Source organism: Dama dama, chromosome 27 (genome assembly GCF_033118175.1).
Source record: "Dama dama isolate Ldn47 chromosome 27, ASM3311817v1, whole genome shotgun sequence".
NCBI classification, from domain to species: Eukaryota; Metazoa; Chordata; class Mammalia; order Artiodactyla; family Cervidae; genus Dama; species Dama dama.
Genome location: NC_083707.1, coordinates 23,271,867 through 23,290,873, shown reverse-complemented (window position 1 = coordinate 23,290,873; position 19,007 = coordinate 23,271,867). Strand labels below are relative to the sequence as shown.

Here is a 19,007-nt window from a genome sequence, read left to right as displayed (position 1 = left end):
AGACCTTCTTTATATTAAAATATGACACACCGCTCATGAAAAGATCTGCAGTAACTTGATTTGTCAACAGCAACTTCCCCAGCGAGGCTGGCTGGTGGCCGCCCTTGGAGAAGGCTCTTTGCCAGGTCCACACGTCCTCGCCCTGCTTTCCCTGCTATTCTCTGTGCTGTGTTCCTTACCCTGTTGGCTTGGCCTGGAGTTAGACAGCCTGGTCAGTGGGACACGGAAGCCGTGTCCAGGAGTGTTTTATCTGGGCTTCTACAAAGATGAAGGCTCCTCGCAGCTTTGGTGAATCACAAAGCAGGCCATCCACTGTCTACACCTGGGAAGGTCTGGTGCATAAGTGAGGTTTCCAGGTAACTAATGGTGTGCATACTCAAACTTCTTCATTCACACCTAATTTAAGCATTCTCATTTTCAGCATATTAGGCATTTCCCTGTATTTCTAGAAGAAAATTCTTTTTTCCTCCTTTATAACAGGCATGTATATTAAAGGGTATGTTACCGTCAATGCCTCTTGAGGGTGTGTATGACTTGGCACCTCTCACTGATGACTTCCGGCACCCGAAGACAGACAGATAGGAATTTTATAGTCTTCCCTGTTTGCTACTTTGTAATTAGGAGATTGGTTGAAACTTGTTGCTGTTAGCTTGCCTGTATAACCCCTTGCCTTTTTCTCACCTCTTGGTCCCAATAAACTGTAAAGTTGGAAATAAAATGTAAAGTTGGAAACCACATAACCAGGTTTTATTTACTTGTTCCTGTATTTATTTAAACAGTTGTTCCTTCACCAAATATATGTTCTGCCAAGTATTGTGCTAAGCGCAGAGCTTAGAGAGCAGAGAGTGATGAGCCAGGGGGTGGGGGGACTGCGGTGGAGAATTGGGCCAGTGGGAGCACCTACACCAGGCTGAGCTGTTCAGAGGAAGAGGGACTGGCTGGGCCTCAACAATGACTCTGAATTTCTAAACCCATGAAGTGTATAAACTTCATTGCTTATACCTTGTGCCTTCTCTTTTGGCTGCAGAAGCCATTTTCTATGTGTGTCAAGTTCTAGATAGGGAGAATCTGTTTTAAGCTGAGCTTCAGGTAGATGAGGTCTTACCGGACATCAGTGGTCTTTTATTTTTATCAGTTTCTGTCATTATTACTGATGCTGCTGAATAACTTGGCTACTGTCTCAATTCCCAGGCTTCCCTGTTGTAAAGGCATGTCTTTCTCCCATTATAAGCAACTTATAGGATAAGGACTTGACATGTGTTGCTATTTGGTTCTCCAAAAACCTCTCAATGTCTTAGTAAAAGGGCGAAAGATTTATACAATCTGAAAAGAAACCAGAGTATTCAATGTCTTAGAGTCAGTTGATGAAACCTCCCTGGATCAGTTAAGTGTACTGCAAAATGGTGATTTTTCTGTAGCATTTCTTTAGCAATTTCCTAGCTATCAGTGTTCTGTAAAGATCTTTATATCCTTCCTCTCCGCTCCCCTCATCGTAGACTAGATTTTTGTTTATTCAGTGCATTGTAATACAATTACAACCATTATTCTTTTTGGTTTGCAAAATGGTCTGAGGTGTGGCTAGTTGGGAGCCCCTTCAGTCTGGCCCCTGTCTCATTGACCAAAATTCTTGAGCACATCCTTGCTCTTTGACATAAGATGTTCCAGGCCCACCCCTGGAGTCAGCTCTATCTTAAGAAGCCCTTTTATTGCAGAATAACATTTAGAAACCAGGACTTGGGCACCAGGAGTGCCCATTGCTACAGAGATGTCTTGGCTCCTAGAGTCTTTTAATGGCTGAAACTAGGGTATACATTAAAAGAGGAAAAAATAGACATTTGCATTGATATTTCTCCTAAAGTGTTACACTGTTGTAAGGTCTGTATTAGAAATTCAATTAGGATGATGCTTGGAGCTTATCAGAGAACCTTTCCTTCTTAAAAGAAAAAAAAATAACTTAAAATCCCTTTGTGTCTGCTATTCTCATCTCTCTGGAGGGAGAAAGGACAACTGCATTAATCTCATGTCACATGAGGGAAAAACTGCTCAGAAGGGTTAAGTTGCCCAGGATGACTCTCTCATTTTATTGCGTGCACTCTTCCTAAGTGTGTTTGTGCTACTTCTGTGCTGGGAGGGATTTCCCAGGTGGCATGAGTGGTAAAGAACCCACCTGCCAATGCAGAAGATGTAAGAGTCTCAGGTTCGATCCCTGGGTCAGGAAGATCCCCTGGGGAAGGAAATGGCAATCCACTCCAGTATCCTTGCCTGAAAAATCCCATGGACAGAGGAGCCTGGCGGGCTACAGTCCATAGGATCGTGCAGAGTTGGACACAACCAGTGTGACTTAGCATCCACACAGTGTGCTGGGAAGGGATAGCTGGCGGTTATCTCTTACATGTTTTAGTAAATTCCTTTTGTTATCATAGTTTTGCTGTCAACCAAAAAAGCATTTGTCATGTTGCCAGTGCTCATAATTTATTCTGGTTGCTTTCAGGTGCGGCTAAATCAAGTCCAGCATCTAAACCAGGATCCACACCTTCTCGTCCCTCGTCAGCCAAAAGGGCTTCGTCCAGTGGCTCAGCGTCCAAATCTGATAAAGACTTAGAAACGCAGGTCATACAGCTTAATGAACAGGTAACTCAGCATCCCCTGCCTGGTCTGTGGGAGCAGTGACGGGTACGAGGGCGAGATGAGCAGACCCCTCTGGGCCTGGGATGGGGAGGGGAGGGACCCAGTGGCTTCAGCCGAGTCAGAATGAAAAGAACTAATGGGGTGGATAAAATCAGTGGCCCGTTGTCAATAAAAGATGTTAAGTCACCAATCTCATAGCTGCACATTTAGAGAACAGCTTCCCAGGTGGCTCAGTGGTAAAGAATCTGCCTGCCAAGCAGGGGATATGAGTTCGATCCCTGGGTTGGGAAGATCCCCTGGAGAAGGAAATGGCAATCCATTCCAGTATTCTTGCTTGGGAAATGCTATGGACAGAGGAACCTGGCGGGCTACAGTCTATAGGGTCGCAAAGAGTCAGACACAACTGAGCGACTACCAACAACCAAAATACACTGAGACAGGAGGACAGATGAGGCAGCCTCAGGTAAATGCAAGCGGGCAGGCTAACCACCACCGCTCCCCCCACCCCAGTCCACACCCCACAAACACACACCTCAGTGCTGTTAGGAGCTCCAGGCTAGACCACGGCCACTTTGAGCCAGTCTAGATTGTGTTACAGGCATCAAGAGTTAGTCTCCCTCCCTTCTTCCTTTCTTTCAGCAACTATCAGTTAAGCCTGTTCAATGTGACAGACAGTCTGTCTGATGCTGATTATAAAGTGGCAGAAAGACAGAGAACTTCCCTTCCCTTCCCTTGCTGAACTTACAGACAGACAGACACACACCACCAGCTATTTCACCAGCAAAAGCCAAACACCGAGCCCTTCCCACAAGAGTGAACATACACAGGAGCACTGAACCCAGGAGTGGGGGCATCGGAAAGGCCACAGTGAATTAGAACTTTTCTTTTTTATCTACTATCCCTGGGATTGCAGTAATCTCTCTCTGCTGTCTTTGAAATATTCAATATGAAAGCTTACATATGCTTCCTAATCAACAATAGCTAACTTTGCCTAAGTGTATACATAGCTTAAGGGGCTTTCCAGATGGCCCTAGTGGTAAAGAACCTGCCTCCCAACGCAGGAGAGACACTGGTTCCATCCCTGGGTCAGGAAGATCCCCTGGTGGAGGGCACGGCAACCCACTCCAGTATTCTCGCCTGGACAATCCCATGGACCGAGGAGCCTGGCAGGCTTCAGTCCATAGGGTCGCAGATAGTTGGACATGACCGAATCGACTTAGCACAGCACAGCATACATAGTTTAAAAGTTATGACATACATCAAACTCCCACTGAGGGTACCCAAAGCCAGTGCTCTCTAATAGTCTGGAGGGATGGAGTTGGGAGGGAGGTGGTGGGGAGAGGGTGGGGACACATGTATGCCTGTGGTGATTCATGTTGATGGAGGACAAAAATCATCACAGTATGGTAAAGTATATCCTCCAGTTTAAAGAAAGAAAAAAAAAAAAATAGCTTACTCTAATTGCAAACTTCAAAACAAAAATGTAATATGACAACTGGGAGCTCAGGACCCAGTGTAGAAAACGCCCACCCTTGCCCTGAGTTGGGAGGAGAGTCTTTTATCCTGGCCACCCCCACTCCTGGGCTTCCCTGGTTGCTCAGCTGGTAAAGAATCTGCCTGCAATGCCAGAGACCCTGGTTTGATTCCTGGGTCGGGAAGATCCCCTGGAGAAGGGATAGACTACCCACTCCAGTATTCTAGCCTGGAGAATCCCCATGGACAGAGAAGCCTGGTGGGCTACAGTCCGTGGGGTCACACAACTGAGCAACTAAGCATATAAGCACACCCCCACCGCTGGGACAGGAGACTTTATTCCAGGTCCTCAGGCTGTTCCCAGCCACTCACTGGCCCAATCCCGGTGATTAATCTGATTCTTGATGAGCCAGCAAGAGTCTGGAAACAGTTTTTGAGATAATTGTATATTTGCAAACAAGGATCTGGTTTAAAAGCCAGCAGTTGCCTAACGAGGGTGTTTCTTTACAATTCTGAACACTTTAATGAAAAAGGTAAAACCTTAAGTCATCCGGTGGGTAGGACTTTGGTTTCGAAACTGTGGAAAGTTCTAATTACCTGCTGATTCTCAGTTTGAGCCCTTATGCCATGTCCCTAATGAGTTCTTCCAGGATAGGAGGTGGTTAGGCCAGCGCTAATTAGCCTGGGGCCACATGCCTGAGGCTCTATGCGAAGAGGGTCAGGCATGGGTCTGTGATACCTTAGATTTATACCCCTTTCTCCTTAGGAACTCAGATTCTTTTAATAGCTTTATTATGTCATGCTTCCTCATCATCTACCTCTACCACACTCAGGTTCCCAACCTTCTAACCCAAAGTAGAACCGCCTGGGAACCTTGGATCCCACCTGCCCCTCTGGCTGTACAACCTGCTCCTACCAGCCCCACTTCCTCTCCTGGGGCTGGTTCTAGGCTCCCAAGAGCTCACCCAGCGCCCCAGAGCCCTGAGGGCCCATGCCCTCTGCGATACTTCAACAAAACTGTGCATGCTCTGTCACTAAGTCGTGTCTAGCTCTTTTGCAACTCCACAGACTGTAGCCCACCAGCCTCCTCTGTCCATGGGATTTCCCAAGCAAGAATACTGGAGTGGGTAGCTATTTCCTACTCTAGGGGATCTTCCCGACCCAGAGATCAAACCCACATCTCCTGCATTGGCAGGCAGATTCTTTACCACTGAGCCACCAGGGAAACTAAACTGTCCTTCCGTCCGTAACACCACTTTCAAGAAGACAGCAGAGAGAAGTGCGTTCCAGTGGTCTTCCTCCCCGCCGGCTGTAATTCCTCCATTACTGCAAAGGCCTCGCCCCCGGGCTGCCCCCAGTGCCCACACATGGAGAGCATTGTGCCCGTACCTCCGTCTGTCCCCTGGAGGGAAGGTCGGATACCTCCTACACTGGGAGCCTTCTTTCACCCGCCGCTTACTGAGCAGCTCCTCCAGCTGCTTCCAAGGCTGTGTTAGCGCTCCCTCCATTTTCTGTCCCCAAAGCCTACAGGGTGCCCCCCTGAAGCTGGTGGGGAGCCGCACACAGGTATCCTGTGTTAGAGCTGAGGACGTGAAGACGAGGAAGAGCTGAGTGACGGGGCCCAGGCCAAAGAGCAGGTAGCAGGGGTAACAGACAGGGTGACAAGTGCCATGGACTTTAAGAATTCTCACGTACTCGGTCCCGTGCCTTGATGCGGGCTGTCTCCCGTGACATGCTCTGAAAGCACCACTGTGCCAGACAGTGTCAGTGATAGAAATGAATCAGGGGAGGAAAAGACATGACTGAAATAATCAGGGGCTTCAGGGTGGGGTCCCTGCCATGCTTGGGGACCGCAGGCCGAGGAGAGTGGGCCTGGCTAGCCCTCGCAGACCCTGTCTGTGGCTCAGACAGGAAGGCTGGGCAGATCTGCAGTGTGTGGACACCTGGCTGGTGGAGAATCGGGAGAAGAGAACTTGACTCCCCTCCAGGCTGCATCCCTAGCATTTGCCTCTCTGCTGTTCAGGCTCCTGCTCTGACACATCAGAGTGGGACTGTGAAAATGGCGTCCCCTTCGCCAACTGATCTTTCACCGGGTAATTTAGCTCCTGTTGTTTTTACCAGGGAATGTTTATAGCTACACATATTACCTGATGCACCTGGAATAGCTGCACAGGCTGACCTGGGCTGGGTGTTTCTACTGAGCCTCAGCTCTTTGTTCACTGCACAGACCACACCAGTCAAGAGGCAGACGAACCTGTGGTTTCCATGGGGTAGCGGCATCCAGAGACCCTTCTTACCTTGTCCAGGGAGGGGCCCCTGGCAGACAGCAGATTCCTGAACTCCACAGAGGCGTCCACTGACGCCAGTGCGGGCTTGAGATGGACCTGTGGTCAGGTCTGGGGAGGAGGATGCCAGAGTCAAGAGGGTTTTCTTTTTTTTTTTTCTGGAATTCAGGCAACTGGGTTACCTTCAGTTTTTACAAATGTCCATAGAGAGAGGAGCCTGGTGGGCTACAGTCCATGGGGTCACAAATAGTCAGACATAACTGAGCATGAGCTACAATGCCTTATTATTATCAAAAAGAAGAGTTAAAGTCAGAAGCTGATGATCTTCCACTACCCTTTTGTTTTTCGTTATTTATTTGTTTGGCTGCACTGGGTGTTCGTTGCCACATGCAGGATCTTTAGTTGCAGCATTTAAACTCTTAGTTGCAGCCTGTGCGATCTAGTTCCCTGACCAGGGATCGATCTCTGGCCCCCTGCATTGGGAGCACGAAGCGTTAGCCACTGGACCCACCAGGGAAGTCCCTCCTCCTCTGCCTTGTGAGTAGCTGCGTGAGGGCGTCGGTGGGGTTAGCTCTGAGGAAGACCCGTACCCTGGAGTCTTGCTGGATGGATTCAGGTTTGCCAGGTGCATGAGGAGAGGGCCACTGCATGTGCTGAGTATCTGTTTCAATGAATCAATAACTCCAGACAGATAAATAGCACATACAGAGGCCTGGAGTTACTAGAAACAGATTTTCCATTCCATGTATTGTCTTGAAACCTGTTAAGGGTGATTTTTCATATACTGAGAGAGAGGTTACACCTGAGGAGGACCCTGAAAGACCTACTTTACCTCCTCAAGATGTTATTTGCATAAATTTATAACTGCTCAAAGGGTTCAAAAAAATTGAGGGATTTTCCGAGAGCAGGAGGGGGTGATGGTTTGGGCCTGTGTGGGGCTGCTGGGCCTGCAGCCTGGAATTAGAGACCAGGTCTGTCTACACACCCTTCCGGGTTTCTTCAGCCCAGGTGATGGCTCTGTCGGACTCAGCCTCGTAACTTGCCCCCTTTCCCTTTATCACGGTGAGAAGCTAGGAGGCCCCTGAACCAGCCGCAAGGGAGAATAAAGGGGATGGGGACTGTTCTGCTGAGGGGATGGGGCTTCCACACTATCACCTTTGCTGTGATGAGCTCGAAGCGAGACCTGGAGGGATTGAGGCAGATCCACTCGGCCTGCTGATAGTCTCGCCCTGTCTTCCCCGTGCAGCCAAGCCCCTGCCTCGCCGTAGAAGCATTTGTCCAGTTTGGGTCGGGAACTGGGGCTCCAAAGCTGAGGGCAGCTCTCCATGCAAGTGACGTGAAGAAAAAAAGGAGGGTCCGCAGCCTGCCCCATCCCCCTGCCCTCTCATCCCCCCTCCCTGTAGAGGACCCACGAGTTGGGGGGAAGGTGTGCCCCCGCCCATGTCAGCGGGAAAGGAAGGCTGACTCGGAGCCCAGGTAGAACTGTCTCCTGACAAGGATCCCAGGCCTGAGGTTATTATAAACGCTCAGCTGACAGGAGTGACAGACGTGCTGCTGCAGTTGGGTTCCCAGGCCCAGGCTCGGGCTCCAGTAGCAGCCCCTTGTCTCTCCCTGGACCTGCCCATCCGTTATTGTTGCACATCTGTCATTTTTGCCCATGTGTCTTTTCACGCTTCGCATCCTTATACGCAGGCATACTTGGTCACTTATTTCTTAATGCTGTATTTTTTGAGGGTTTTCTTTTCCACCTTCCCCACCCTCGCCAGGTACATTCGTTAAAACTTGCCCTGGAAGGCGTGGAAAAAGAAAGGGATTTCTACTTCGGAAAGTTGAGAGAGATTGAGCTCCTCTGCCAGGAACACGGGCAGGAAAACGACGACCTCGTGCAGCGACTAATGGAAGTCCTCTACGCTTCGGATGAACACGTGAGTGTGAGCAGAGCGCGGATGCTCGTGGTCTAGAGTGATGCTCTTGGTCACGGCGCAGTGATGGCTGTACCTTCAGAGACCGCCCCGGGGCTCAGTGAGCTCGGCCGGGGCATGCGATGTTTCCAAAGGGTTCGGCATGACCCTCACCCGCTGACCCTGCGGAGGGGACTGGCATTCCTAAATCCCGGAAGAGAGGAGTGGACGTCACCAGTCGTGGGGGGCGGGGCCGAGGGGCCTTGGGTTGAGAGAAACAGGCTTGCGCAGCCTTAAGTGGTTTTCAGCTCCCCGAGCAAATGAGCAGTAAGAGTGTGTGTAGAGATTCTTCTTTCTTCATGACGGAGCAGGGCGTGGTGAAAGGAAACATTAATGTCGATGCTCTTCCCTTCCCCGTCAGCCCCCACGGCTGTCTGGTTTTTCCTTCCTGGCTCGTTGTCTTGGTTACTCATCGCCAGCGCAGAGTAGCATCGTGAGACGGCCTTCTGTGGGAAGATGCTCCAGGAGGCCTCCTCCGCGGGGAGGCCCGGGGTTGCTCCCCATGAGTGAATGTGCTGAGCGGGGGACCCGGGCGGTGGCTCCACCCGGGGATGGGAAGCAGGCATGCGAAGCAGCGGGGGAGCAGGAGTCTCGGGAACAAGTTGGGGAAGGGACAGGATGAACAGCAGAGCCCAGGGCGGGTCTCCCCACGCCCGCCTGGACAGGGCGGGAGAAGCCCCTGCAGCGGGACTGGGAGCCCAGTGGGTCTTCGCCTTCCGGACGGCAGGGGAGCCGGGCCCCCCGGGGGCGCTGTGGGGGCGAAGGGGAGCTGGGCCCCCTGGATGTGGTGGACGGCAGGCAAGCCAGAACCCTGGGCGCAGTGGACAGCAGGGGAGCCGGGCCCCCCGGGGCCGCTGTGGGGAGAAGGGGAGCTGGGCCCCCTGGATGTGGTGGACGGCAGGGGAGCCAGAACCCCGGGGGCGGCGTGGACGGCAGGGGAGCCGGGCAGGTGGCGGGGGTCCTTCTGCCAATGTCTCTGCACCACCCCGAGTGGCGTTTCCATGACGTTCTGTGTATACAGACTGCTTTGTCATCCGTCAGGCACTAGATGAATTGTGGTTACTGTCTTCACAAGCTTGTTTGAGGCAGAACCTGATGAGGTCTGTGTGGTTCCATGAGCCAGAGTGAACTGTGCTGCTGCCATTCAGGGTGGTGCCTGCTCACGGGAGCAGGGCATCTTGCAGGATGAAACCTTCCCACCACACTGCCAGCAGGAGGAAGAGCCCTTCTGCTCCTAACCTCCAGCCAGATCTTGTCCCAAGGAGGAGTCCTTGTGTAGGAGCACCAACAAGCAAACTCCAAATTAAGGGTTAGCAGGGCCTCCCCCTTCCTGGCTAATGACACGAGGGCTGGCCATGGGCAACAGCTCTTGGCTTGAGGAGAGAGTTCAGGGGTGTCTTCCTCCATGACTACATACTCAGCTTCTGTTAGACCATTTCTACCGCCACCACCCCCCAGCATACACACTAGCACCAGCTTGCTGAGGGTCTGGCTTCAGCAAGCCATCCTGCAGAGTATGAGCAATGAACACACACCCTGCCTCCCCACAAAGAAGTAATATTTCAACACATCATCAGTCATAGAGACTAATGGGTTTATTAGCAGGGCCCTTCCACAAACTCTTGGGATGGGAGATGAGGGGGAGGAGCCAAGGGCTTTCCATGTGTCAGCTCCTTTAATTCTCCAGAGAATTAAGTAGATACGGGTGTTATCCCATTTTACAGATGAGAGAAACTAAGGCGGCAGAGAGATTAAAGAACATTCCCAAGCAAATAAGCATCATAATTTGCTTTTGAACTCGAGCGCTGAGTTCATGCCCTTCCTTCTGCAAGCCTGAGCCACCTTTTAAATAGGGAATATTTTAAATAGGAATGCCTTTTAAATAGGAACAGTAGTGATAGCTGACATTGCACATTTAGCACATGCTAGATACTACATTTGTGTTCTAAATACATTTCTCACCATATCCTTTTACGTTGTGTGAGTACTATTACCTACCTCTGCATCACAGATAAAATTACTTGTCCAGTGATCCACCCTTAGTACGCTCCATCACTAGTCAGATTTCACTAACTCAGAGCCCCAAGATCTTGAGAACTGTGTTCCCTCTTCTCAGTATATTGGATGCTATGGGGGAAGGCAAAAGTGAAGTTAATACCTCATAGGGGAACTACAGGATAGACTTTGTCTAATTGAGAGTATTGAGTTGCCCATGTTCTGTACGTGAAGAAGGAATTAGTCAAATTCCTTCCTGGGTTTTCTCAAACAACTCCCTTCATCTCATTTTGTTGTTTGGCACCTTCAAAAGTATCATTCTGGCTGCTAGGCTTCCTGTTAATTCAGCATCCACCGAGAACGTCGATTTTCTTCTGGCTGGCAGCATCACCAGACCCACCTTTGTTGTTCGGGCTGAGGCGATGCTGATGTCGTCAGAGAGGGAGAAACGTGGTCAGGAGGAGAGAGACAGACAGTGGCCTTGCTGCCGGGTGTGTGCTGAGGAGCATCTGAAGTCCAGGAAGAGATTTAGAGGCAGTAAGTAACCAGGCCGCTGGAATCTAGGAGACAGACAACACAAACTACGTGTGTGGGTGACCAGAGCAAAACCTTCAAACCCAGTTGCTGCCTTAATTTTTCTCATTCCAGGATAACTTCTCATGCAACTCTGGGTCTAGACAGCTCCAAAAGAAACAGTTCAGCCTATGCTGAGTTTTCCATAGAGGATCAGCTGGAAGATGCCAGGTGTCCTTGTTTAAAATGTGACAAGACCCTTTTTAAAAAAAAAAAACTTTGGTTTCCATATAGAAAGATGGGAGTGACTGCTGTGTGCCCGGACACTGCAGGGTATCTCCCGTACTGCACACACGTGAACACATGACACTTCTTAGCAGTGGACGGGGAGGGGCTCCGGAGTGCTCATCCTGCTCTGCTCTCTGCTTTTCTTCCTAGAGGTTCACAGAACCATCCTAGACACCCTAGACTCATCGAGGTTTGCCTCCCTCCCTGAGCATAATGAATCCTGTTTCTGTGGCCGCCCCCCAGCTTATCCAGGTTCTACCTTTAAGGGAGTAAGCCTTTAAAAAGCTTCCACTTGGGCTTTCCTGGTGGCTCAGTGGTAGAGAAATCCACCTGTCAATGCAGGAGACCTGGGTTCGATCCCTGATCTGGGAAGACCCCACGTCTCAGAGCAGCTAAGCCTGCGCACCACAGCTACTGAGTCTGTGCTCTAGAGCCCCTGCTCCACAGCAGAAGTCGCCGCTAGGAGCAGCCTGTAAACCTCAACTAGAGAGCCTGCGCAGAGCAACAAAGTGCCAGTGCAGCCAAAAACAAAAATTTTTTTTGGAAAAAAGCTTCCACCCTTGCCTAGGAAAGGTGTCAGTTAGGGAACAATGGGCTCAGCAACTTCAAACGCAGTTGCCGCCTTAATTTTTCTCATTCCAGGATAACTTCTCATGCAACTCTGGGTCTGGACAGCTCCAAAAGAAACATTTCAGGGTATGCTGAGTGTTCTATAGAGGATCCGCTGGAATATGCCAGGTGTCCTTGTTTAGAATGTGACAGTCTACTGCACCCACCCCGAAAGCGCCAGAAGCCTCCTTTTTCCCCCACTGTGCTTCACCCTGACACTACATCCTGTTTTCAGGCCATTCACACACTTCAGTCCTGGCTGGACATGCAGCCATGATGCATATGGTGTCTGGGAAAAAATGCCAGCACTTTACTCCTGTCGCCGCTGGCCTGACCTCTTTGCACCTCCGAGAGGCGGAGATTTCTGGTTGCCTTCCTCCTGGAAGTGGGAGAGGTGCTGAGGAATCTGAGGCTGCGCTGAGGGTCTGCTCGGCATTTAACCACAGACAGACCCTGCATTGGCATGCAGGTGGAGAGGTCTCCTCCCTCAGTCTTTATTTCACCTTGGCTGGTCTTTGATTCTTATAGTCAGCCGATCCTAGAATAACATGTTTGGAAGATGTAGACATGCACATGAGTTTGGAGTATAGAAGTAAACAGAGGCAGTTTACTTTGCAGTCGTAGAAACCTCACGGAAGTTTCCAGCGCAGATGGCCAGCGTGCTGTCCAGTTCCTGTCTTGATGATTCTCATCATCTTTAATACTTGGCTTGGGGCCACAGGTGTCTGGGCTTAGTCCTTGGGTAGCTGCTGCCCTGCGCTTCTGTCAGCAGAGCGTCACCTGCTAATACAGAGGTGCGTGTTTCCTGCGGTCCTGTCCCAGAAGCCACTTTGGGTGGAATGGCTTAAGCTACATCCCCAGCTCCACCCACGTGTTTTGGATTCAGCCTGTGTTTCTGTCACTGGACGCAGCATTGGGTATGTTCAGAAGGCAGACACAGCCCCTGCCTTCTCAGAGCTTGCTGCCCTGGCGAGAGAGACAGAACGTGGACATCACTGACTGGAATATGTCAGGCTGTGATAAATGCAGTAATGGAGACATAAATAAACTTGTGTGGGGTGCCCATAAAGACAGCCTAGAGGGACAGGCCAGGACTTCACAGAGAAGATGACATTTGTGTTGGATGTTGAAAGATGACGAGGAATGTGACCAGTTACAGAGCTCAGGACAGGGAGTATTTTTTTCTGCAGAGGAAACAGCATGAACAAAGCAGAGAAAAGAACAGCTGGATGAGCTGGTGTGGGAGTGGCGGATGAGCCTCCATCTAGGAAGGTGGGAGGCGCCCCCGCTCTCCCCGCCACAGTATCCTGGAGCCCCCTCCAGGGCTGACTTGCAGCTCGCTTCTCTTTCTGTTGATCATTGAAAGAATAAGGAACTCCAAAGCAGCCACTGACAGCTAATCATTTAGGAAGTGGTGATGGACTCACGTGCAGATGTTAGACTTAATTAAGCAGGTGGCGCCCCAGTGCTTGAGTCACGTATTTGACCTAGGTTTCGCCTGGCCTCCTCCTCGCCTGTGCAGTTGAGTTCCTCCCTCTTGTGTGGGGCAGAAGAGAAAGATCATCTTTGAGCATGAGCGCCTCCATGGCACAGCGGGCTGGGAGCTCCCCATGGTGACGTGTGACGGGTGTGTCCTGCCAGGCCTTCAGGGCGCCTTCATTTGCACCCCAGGGGTTAGCAATCCATTGGTAGTGCAGGACATTTGCTCTTCACACCCACGTTACCCAGTAAGAAGAGTGCTCTGGGGTCCGAGGCTCCTACCGATGACATGTGTGACCTCACAGGGGCGCCCGTGAGTGAGGGGCTGCCCCCGGCCAGCTGGAGACCCGAGGCCTAGGCCGGGACACCACACCCACCCCCGTGCTCAGCAAGTGTGGAAAGCAGGCCTGGGGAGGGGCCTAACCCAGCAAATGGGTTTCTGGGCCCGCCGCTAGTTGTGACAGGCCCACGGTTCCTTGAGTCCACCTCTTCCGACTTCCAGTCCAGGATTAAATCCATCATCCCACAGTTGACTCCCAGTCCTGGTGTGAGCAGACAGGATTTCCTGTAAACTGTCAAATAGAACCTCATTTCTGCGATCTTCCCACCAACTGCCTAACACTCACAAAAACAGTTGTGTAAGAAAAACACACTTGAAACCAGCTGAAGTCCGGGCGATGTGATATGGAAGCAGCTAACTCTTTAAAGTAGGGTGATGAATCAGACAAGATCTCTAACCCCTGGGGGACTCAGAGGCTCAGAGTCCCGCTGGAGACATCGAGTAGAGTAAGCTTGAGTCTGCAAGTCAGCCTTGTAGCCAGACAGCAGAGGCACGCACACAGACACACACACAGACACACACACATACACACCCCTGCAGTGTGCACCCTTATGGAAGCATGAGCGTAAAGCCCAGAGGAGCAGCCTGTTCTGGGGTGAAGGCAGTGAGGGAGGCATGGAGAGGAGCGTGCAGCAGAGCAGATACAGGGGTCCCTGGTCCACCACCCCTGGTCAGCTCCCAGGAGCAAGACTTCCTTTCTTTGCTCCCAGACTGGAGGCGGCCAGTGGCTCCTCCTCCCTGTCCGATCCCAGCAAGAGGTGCTCTTCTGCTCCCAGGAGGGTGGGAGGCCGCCTCTGTCCATGAGGCCCTAACTCTGTGCAGAGCGGGGGGTACAGAGCCATGAGGAGGATGCTGCCGGGCCGGCCTGGGGAAGAACTGGCAGAGCCTGGAGTAAAGGCGGGCTCAGGGCTCTGAGGTCAAAGGACACGGCGGTTAAGGGATTAAGGAGTGAGGGGTCCCGAAGGACAGCAGATGTGGGCAGAGGAGGAGCGGGGTCTTCATGCTTCAGAGGTGGAGCCGTGTTGGGTGTGATGATAGGTGTGGTTGTAGGGAGACCGAATATTTCATGTGCATCTTGACCCCAGTCCAGCAAGGGATGGTGCTAGATTTGAACCTAAGTCTTCAATATGGAGTCATTTTCTCCACCTGTTGTAGAAAAGATTACTTTTTAAAAAATCATTCTTCTTTCTAAAATATATTCCAATGAGTTTTCTCCTTCCAAGAAAAAAATAATCACAGCTCACACTTACGTGCCAAACACTCTTTTAGGCACTTTACCTATGTTAACTCAGAGCCCTCTGTTGAATTCGGTGACTCCATTGATTTACTGATTAATGACACTCATCGAAAACTGTTAAATGGGCACTTTTGGTCTGTCACCCATTTTACAGATGAGAAAACCAAGGCACACAGCAGTTAAGTCACCTGAAGTCACTCAGCTTGTAAATAATGGATCTGGGAGACAAACTCCAGCTCCATGCTTATAACCTTGACATTAATGCTGCTTCTCAAAAGATAAGTGATAACGTGATCTTGGCTGATAGTCTGTTTCTGTTGTGGCACCCTCTCTGATGTCCTCCTCCTGACACATGTGCACAAGAGTTGTACACATATGTGCGGTCTGACACAGATGGATGAGGCCCTGTCCCAACTTCTGGAGCCTCAGGATCCACTGGATGAGGCCACAAGGCTCAAGACAAGCAAGATTACAAATCAAAGTTTTACAGCCAAGGCATAAGCAAAATGTTGCAGGAAGAAGGAAAGAGAATCCTGTCTCTGGGGTCTGGGGAGATGATCCTGCTGTGTTTGAGTCGGATTTTGAGAGATTCATCCTGGGCTAAAGGGAATAGGGCCAGACAGGAAGGAGGTGTGCAAAGTGTGAGAGAACACGAGGGTGTCTGTATGTCCCAGCGGGCGCTCCCGACTGCATTGCAAAGCGTTGGGCATTCTGGAGGCAGCAGTCGGCCCTGTTGATCAGCTGCACTCCCTCTGTTTGAGTAACAAAGAGATGATTATTATTTGAGAGGTCAGAAAATTAAAAGATTTGCAGGTATGGTTGACCAAGGTTGGTATTCCCCCAAGTTGGTGTTCACAATGTATTTCCCTGGGTTAAAGGCAAGTAGTAAATAGGTCATGTGGAACCAAGTGGAGGAACACCTCAACCATCAAAAAGTAAGCAAAAAACGCCTCAGGTACCCAAAATAGATGGCTGGAAGGAGCTCAACTCCTGCGCTCCCTTGATGGAGAAACCGCCTGTCCGGGGGCAGCCCGGAACCGTAGCTGTCACCCTTTTCTTTACCTAACCACACTTGACAAGCTGCTTCTCCACATCAGAGGAATAACAGGTTCTAACAAAGGGTCTGCTTCAGGCAGACACGCTACCAGGTGAGGAGGAAGAGCAGGGCAGGAGACGGAGCCCTCGGTCACCCTCGGGGCCCTGCCACAGCAGGCTCACCCCTGGTGATCACAACACTCCTGGGTCCTTTGCTTTACTGTCTTCCGGAGGGTGGGAAAGTGTGTCGTACAGTCTGTGAGGCTGTGCTTCCAAAGTGGACAGAAGGAAAATGCGGTGCACAAAGCCTGCTGGCTGTGTTCTAGAAGGATCCGATCTTTGGAGGGGCGGGGGACGGGAAGGCGTCCGTCTGTGTGCCTTGGCTCCTGGGAGCAGGGGGGCCCCGCGTGGCTCGTGCCATGGAGACGCCGTGCCGCGCAGTCACGGCGGGGCCCGGGACACGGCGGGGCGGCCGGCCGTGAGCTCCATCAGTTGAAACCTCGCCCCGGCCCCTCTCCCCCCGCAGGAGGGCCACCCGGAGGAGCCGGAAGCAGAGGAGCAAGTCCACGAGCAGCAGCCCCAGCAGCAGGAAGAGTACTGAACCGTCCCGGCAGCTCTCCACACTTCCGTTTTGGTGGGAACTTCTCTTCCGGAGAATTGGAACACGTGTGGCCTCAAGCTCATCAGAAACCAGTCGTTCCCAGTCTGCTGTTACATCATTGCGCCAGCGCCCACGCCAGCACCGCGCTCGGGTCCCATTTCCTTTGCCAAGACACACTAGCGGCGGCCATGGGTGGCCTGCCCGAGACATCCCGGGGGTCACACACCTTCAACTTCCCCACTTGGCTGCTTGAGATTGGTTCTGCTCTTTGCATTTCCTTCCAGAACAACTTCTCCCCAACCCTACCACCACCACCACCACCACCGTTCCCTTTTTATCCTGGTGTGAAACAATGGTAATTTGATATATGGTATTTATATTGGCATTTCTCAACCCAGTGTCACTAGATGTCACACACATTTGTGGTGCTTTGATGTTTGCAAGTCTAACCTCTGTGAACATAAATTTGGTCAAATAATAAATTGGAACAAAGGGAAAGATAACTTGATATGAAAGCCATATGACAGTGACTTGTTTCATGGGGAAAAACAGAGTCAGTTTCTCCCTCCACTCACAAACGAAAGGGAAGAAAAAAGGGCATCAGAACTAGGACTTCAGGGCCTAGCAGTGTTCATCCATCAGCATGTTGGACAGCCACACAGTATGTTGTTAGTTTGGAAAGACATCCACTCAAGGAGAACACCATCTCGACTTGGCCCTCCAACTGCTTCCCCTCCCCCCACCCAGGTTCTCACGCTGTTTTCTTTCTCAGGGTCCTCTTTGGTCGGCAGCCACTCTCCCTAAAAGCTGTCATTGGGTGTCTGCAGTCAGAGGGGGTCTGCACAGGCACAGGTCCTTCCTGCCTCTTCGTGTGGGTTTTAGCCCCAACCCTGTCATCCACACTAGGGGGTTCCTCCTAAAGAATGACTTCAGGGTGTGCAGCCCTGGGCGTGCCACACACTTGCTGGAAGGCCTGGAGTGACGAGCTTATGATAGGAGTGTAAGCCCAAGGGAGAACCCTGCTTCTGAAGTCTGGTGTTGACACTGGAAAGACAGCACAGAAAAATCTGACTCCTGATGCCTTCTGGAATAAGGAATTCCCCCTCTTCAGTACGATGGCCCTCCTTGTCATTGACTTTCGCTAAACCGTGGCAATTCACAAATAGAGGAAACATGAATGAATTAAAAGCATTCCTTATTTTTTTTAAACTAATATTTGCACATTTTCTTAGTATCTTTCCAAATCTTTGCCTCCCCCCACCCCCCCAACCACTCCTTTGAAAGATGGTTTCCCTCCCTGGATCATTCATTTCACTTGGTTTCTAACTTTAGATTTTCTTTCACTTGTTATTTGACTTAGCAGGTGCAACAAAAAACAAATAAGTGTGCCCCCTCCACTTTCCTCTTAACTGAAAAAGCTTCAAATAAATTTCTGAATCATGTCTCATAAAGCTTTGACATTTCTTTATTAACTGATGAAATACGAATTCTAAATTCTAGCCTTGAAGCTTTCCACCAAAAGGAGTCTTCTCAGATCTTTAGCGGCAGAGTGGTATTTATCGAGTTACACGTGAAAAGGATTGCTTGTATTTTTGAGGTGGTTACAGGACACTGTGCAGAAGTGGACAGCTGTTCCATGGGGCTTGGTTTCCCTTTCTTCTCTCTCCTGCTTGCTCTGCGCCTCGGCGACAGCTCGTTTCTCTCAGGCTGGAGTCCAGCCTGGCTCTCTGCGGTGACGTCCTCCCACACCTGGTCGCAGGGCGTGGTCGTGCTATACGCAGCATCGTGCTTCACGGCGTGTCCCCTCCCAAGCCTGGTGCACTCACTGAGTTTCCTTCTTTTTAAACAGCTCTGGTGAAGAGGCACAATAAGTAGTTCCCTGCAGGTGACACTTGAGTGGTTCCCGGGCGGTTCTTTGCTTGCCCTGGACATGTCAGTAACATCCAGTGCCAGGTAGGGTAGGACCCACGCGCCCATCATGAGGGTGATTACTGGGTAGTGTGCATAAGCCTCCCCAGTGACAGCCACTCCGTTCCTCCCTAGATCCCCAACTTTCTTGCCTATTAACATACTGGCCAGATACCTGGCAAAGATAACCTTCGCCAGTCATCCTATTCCCGCTTCCTTCCTGGTGTCTTGGGGCAGACTCTTGGTTTATTTAGAGAGGAGCTATATACTTCCCTTTCTGCCTCCTCCTGGGGCGTCTTCCACCGCACGGGACATCACTGGTGCCTCGGAGAATCCTTGACAGCTAAGTTTCTCAGTCCTCTTTGTCTGCGCCCCAGCCTGTAGTGCAGCTCACCTCTCATTTCCCAGGACTGCTCCTGTCTCCCTGATGACTACCCCATCATTCGGCTCGGCAGCCAGTCCCCTGCCCTCGTCACCCATCCTCATGCTGGGCTGAGAAGCATCCGCTGGACTTGGGTCTTAGTGTCCCCTTCACACCCACCACAGCTGATTATAGTATGTCCACTGCTCACATCAGGTAGGAAGTGATTGAAGCAGGGGGTAAAGAGAAAACAGCAGAAAAGCAGAAAAAAGACACACCCCGTTGACTCGAGAG

At 50.9% G+C, this 19,007-nt stretch overlaps 1 protein-coding gene across 4 annotated transcripts in view; it reads left to right on the top strand.

Moving 5' to 3' along the window:
• The window catches only part of MAPRE2 (microtubule associated protein RP/EB family member 2), a 177,888-nt gene extending 159,993 nt beyond the window's left edge, over nucleotides 1-17,895 (top strand). For all 4 annotated transcript variants that reach the window (XM_061131078.1, XM_061131076.1, XM_061131075.1 and 1 more), the window contains 3 exons: nucleotides 2,492-2,631; nucleotides 8,153-8,311; nucleotides 16,370-17,895. In XM_061131078.1, coding sequence (XP_060987061.1) covers nucleotides 2,492-2,631; nucleotides 8,153-8,311; nucleotides 16,370-16,444 — 374 coding nt within the window. In that variant the 3' untranslated portion in view covers nucleotides 16,445-17,895. The remainder of the gene's footprint in view (nucleotides 1-2,491; nucleotides 2,632-8,152; nucleotides 8,312-16,369) is intronic.
• Nucleotides 17,896-19,007: the final 1,112 nt, after the last annotated feature.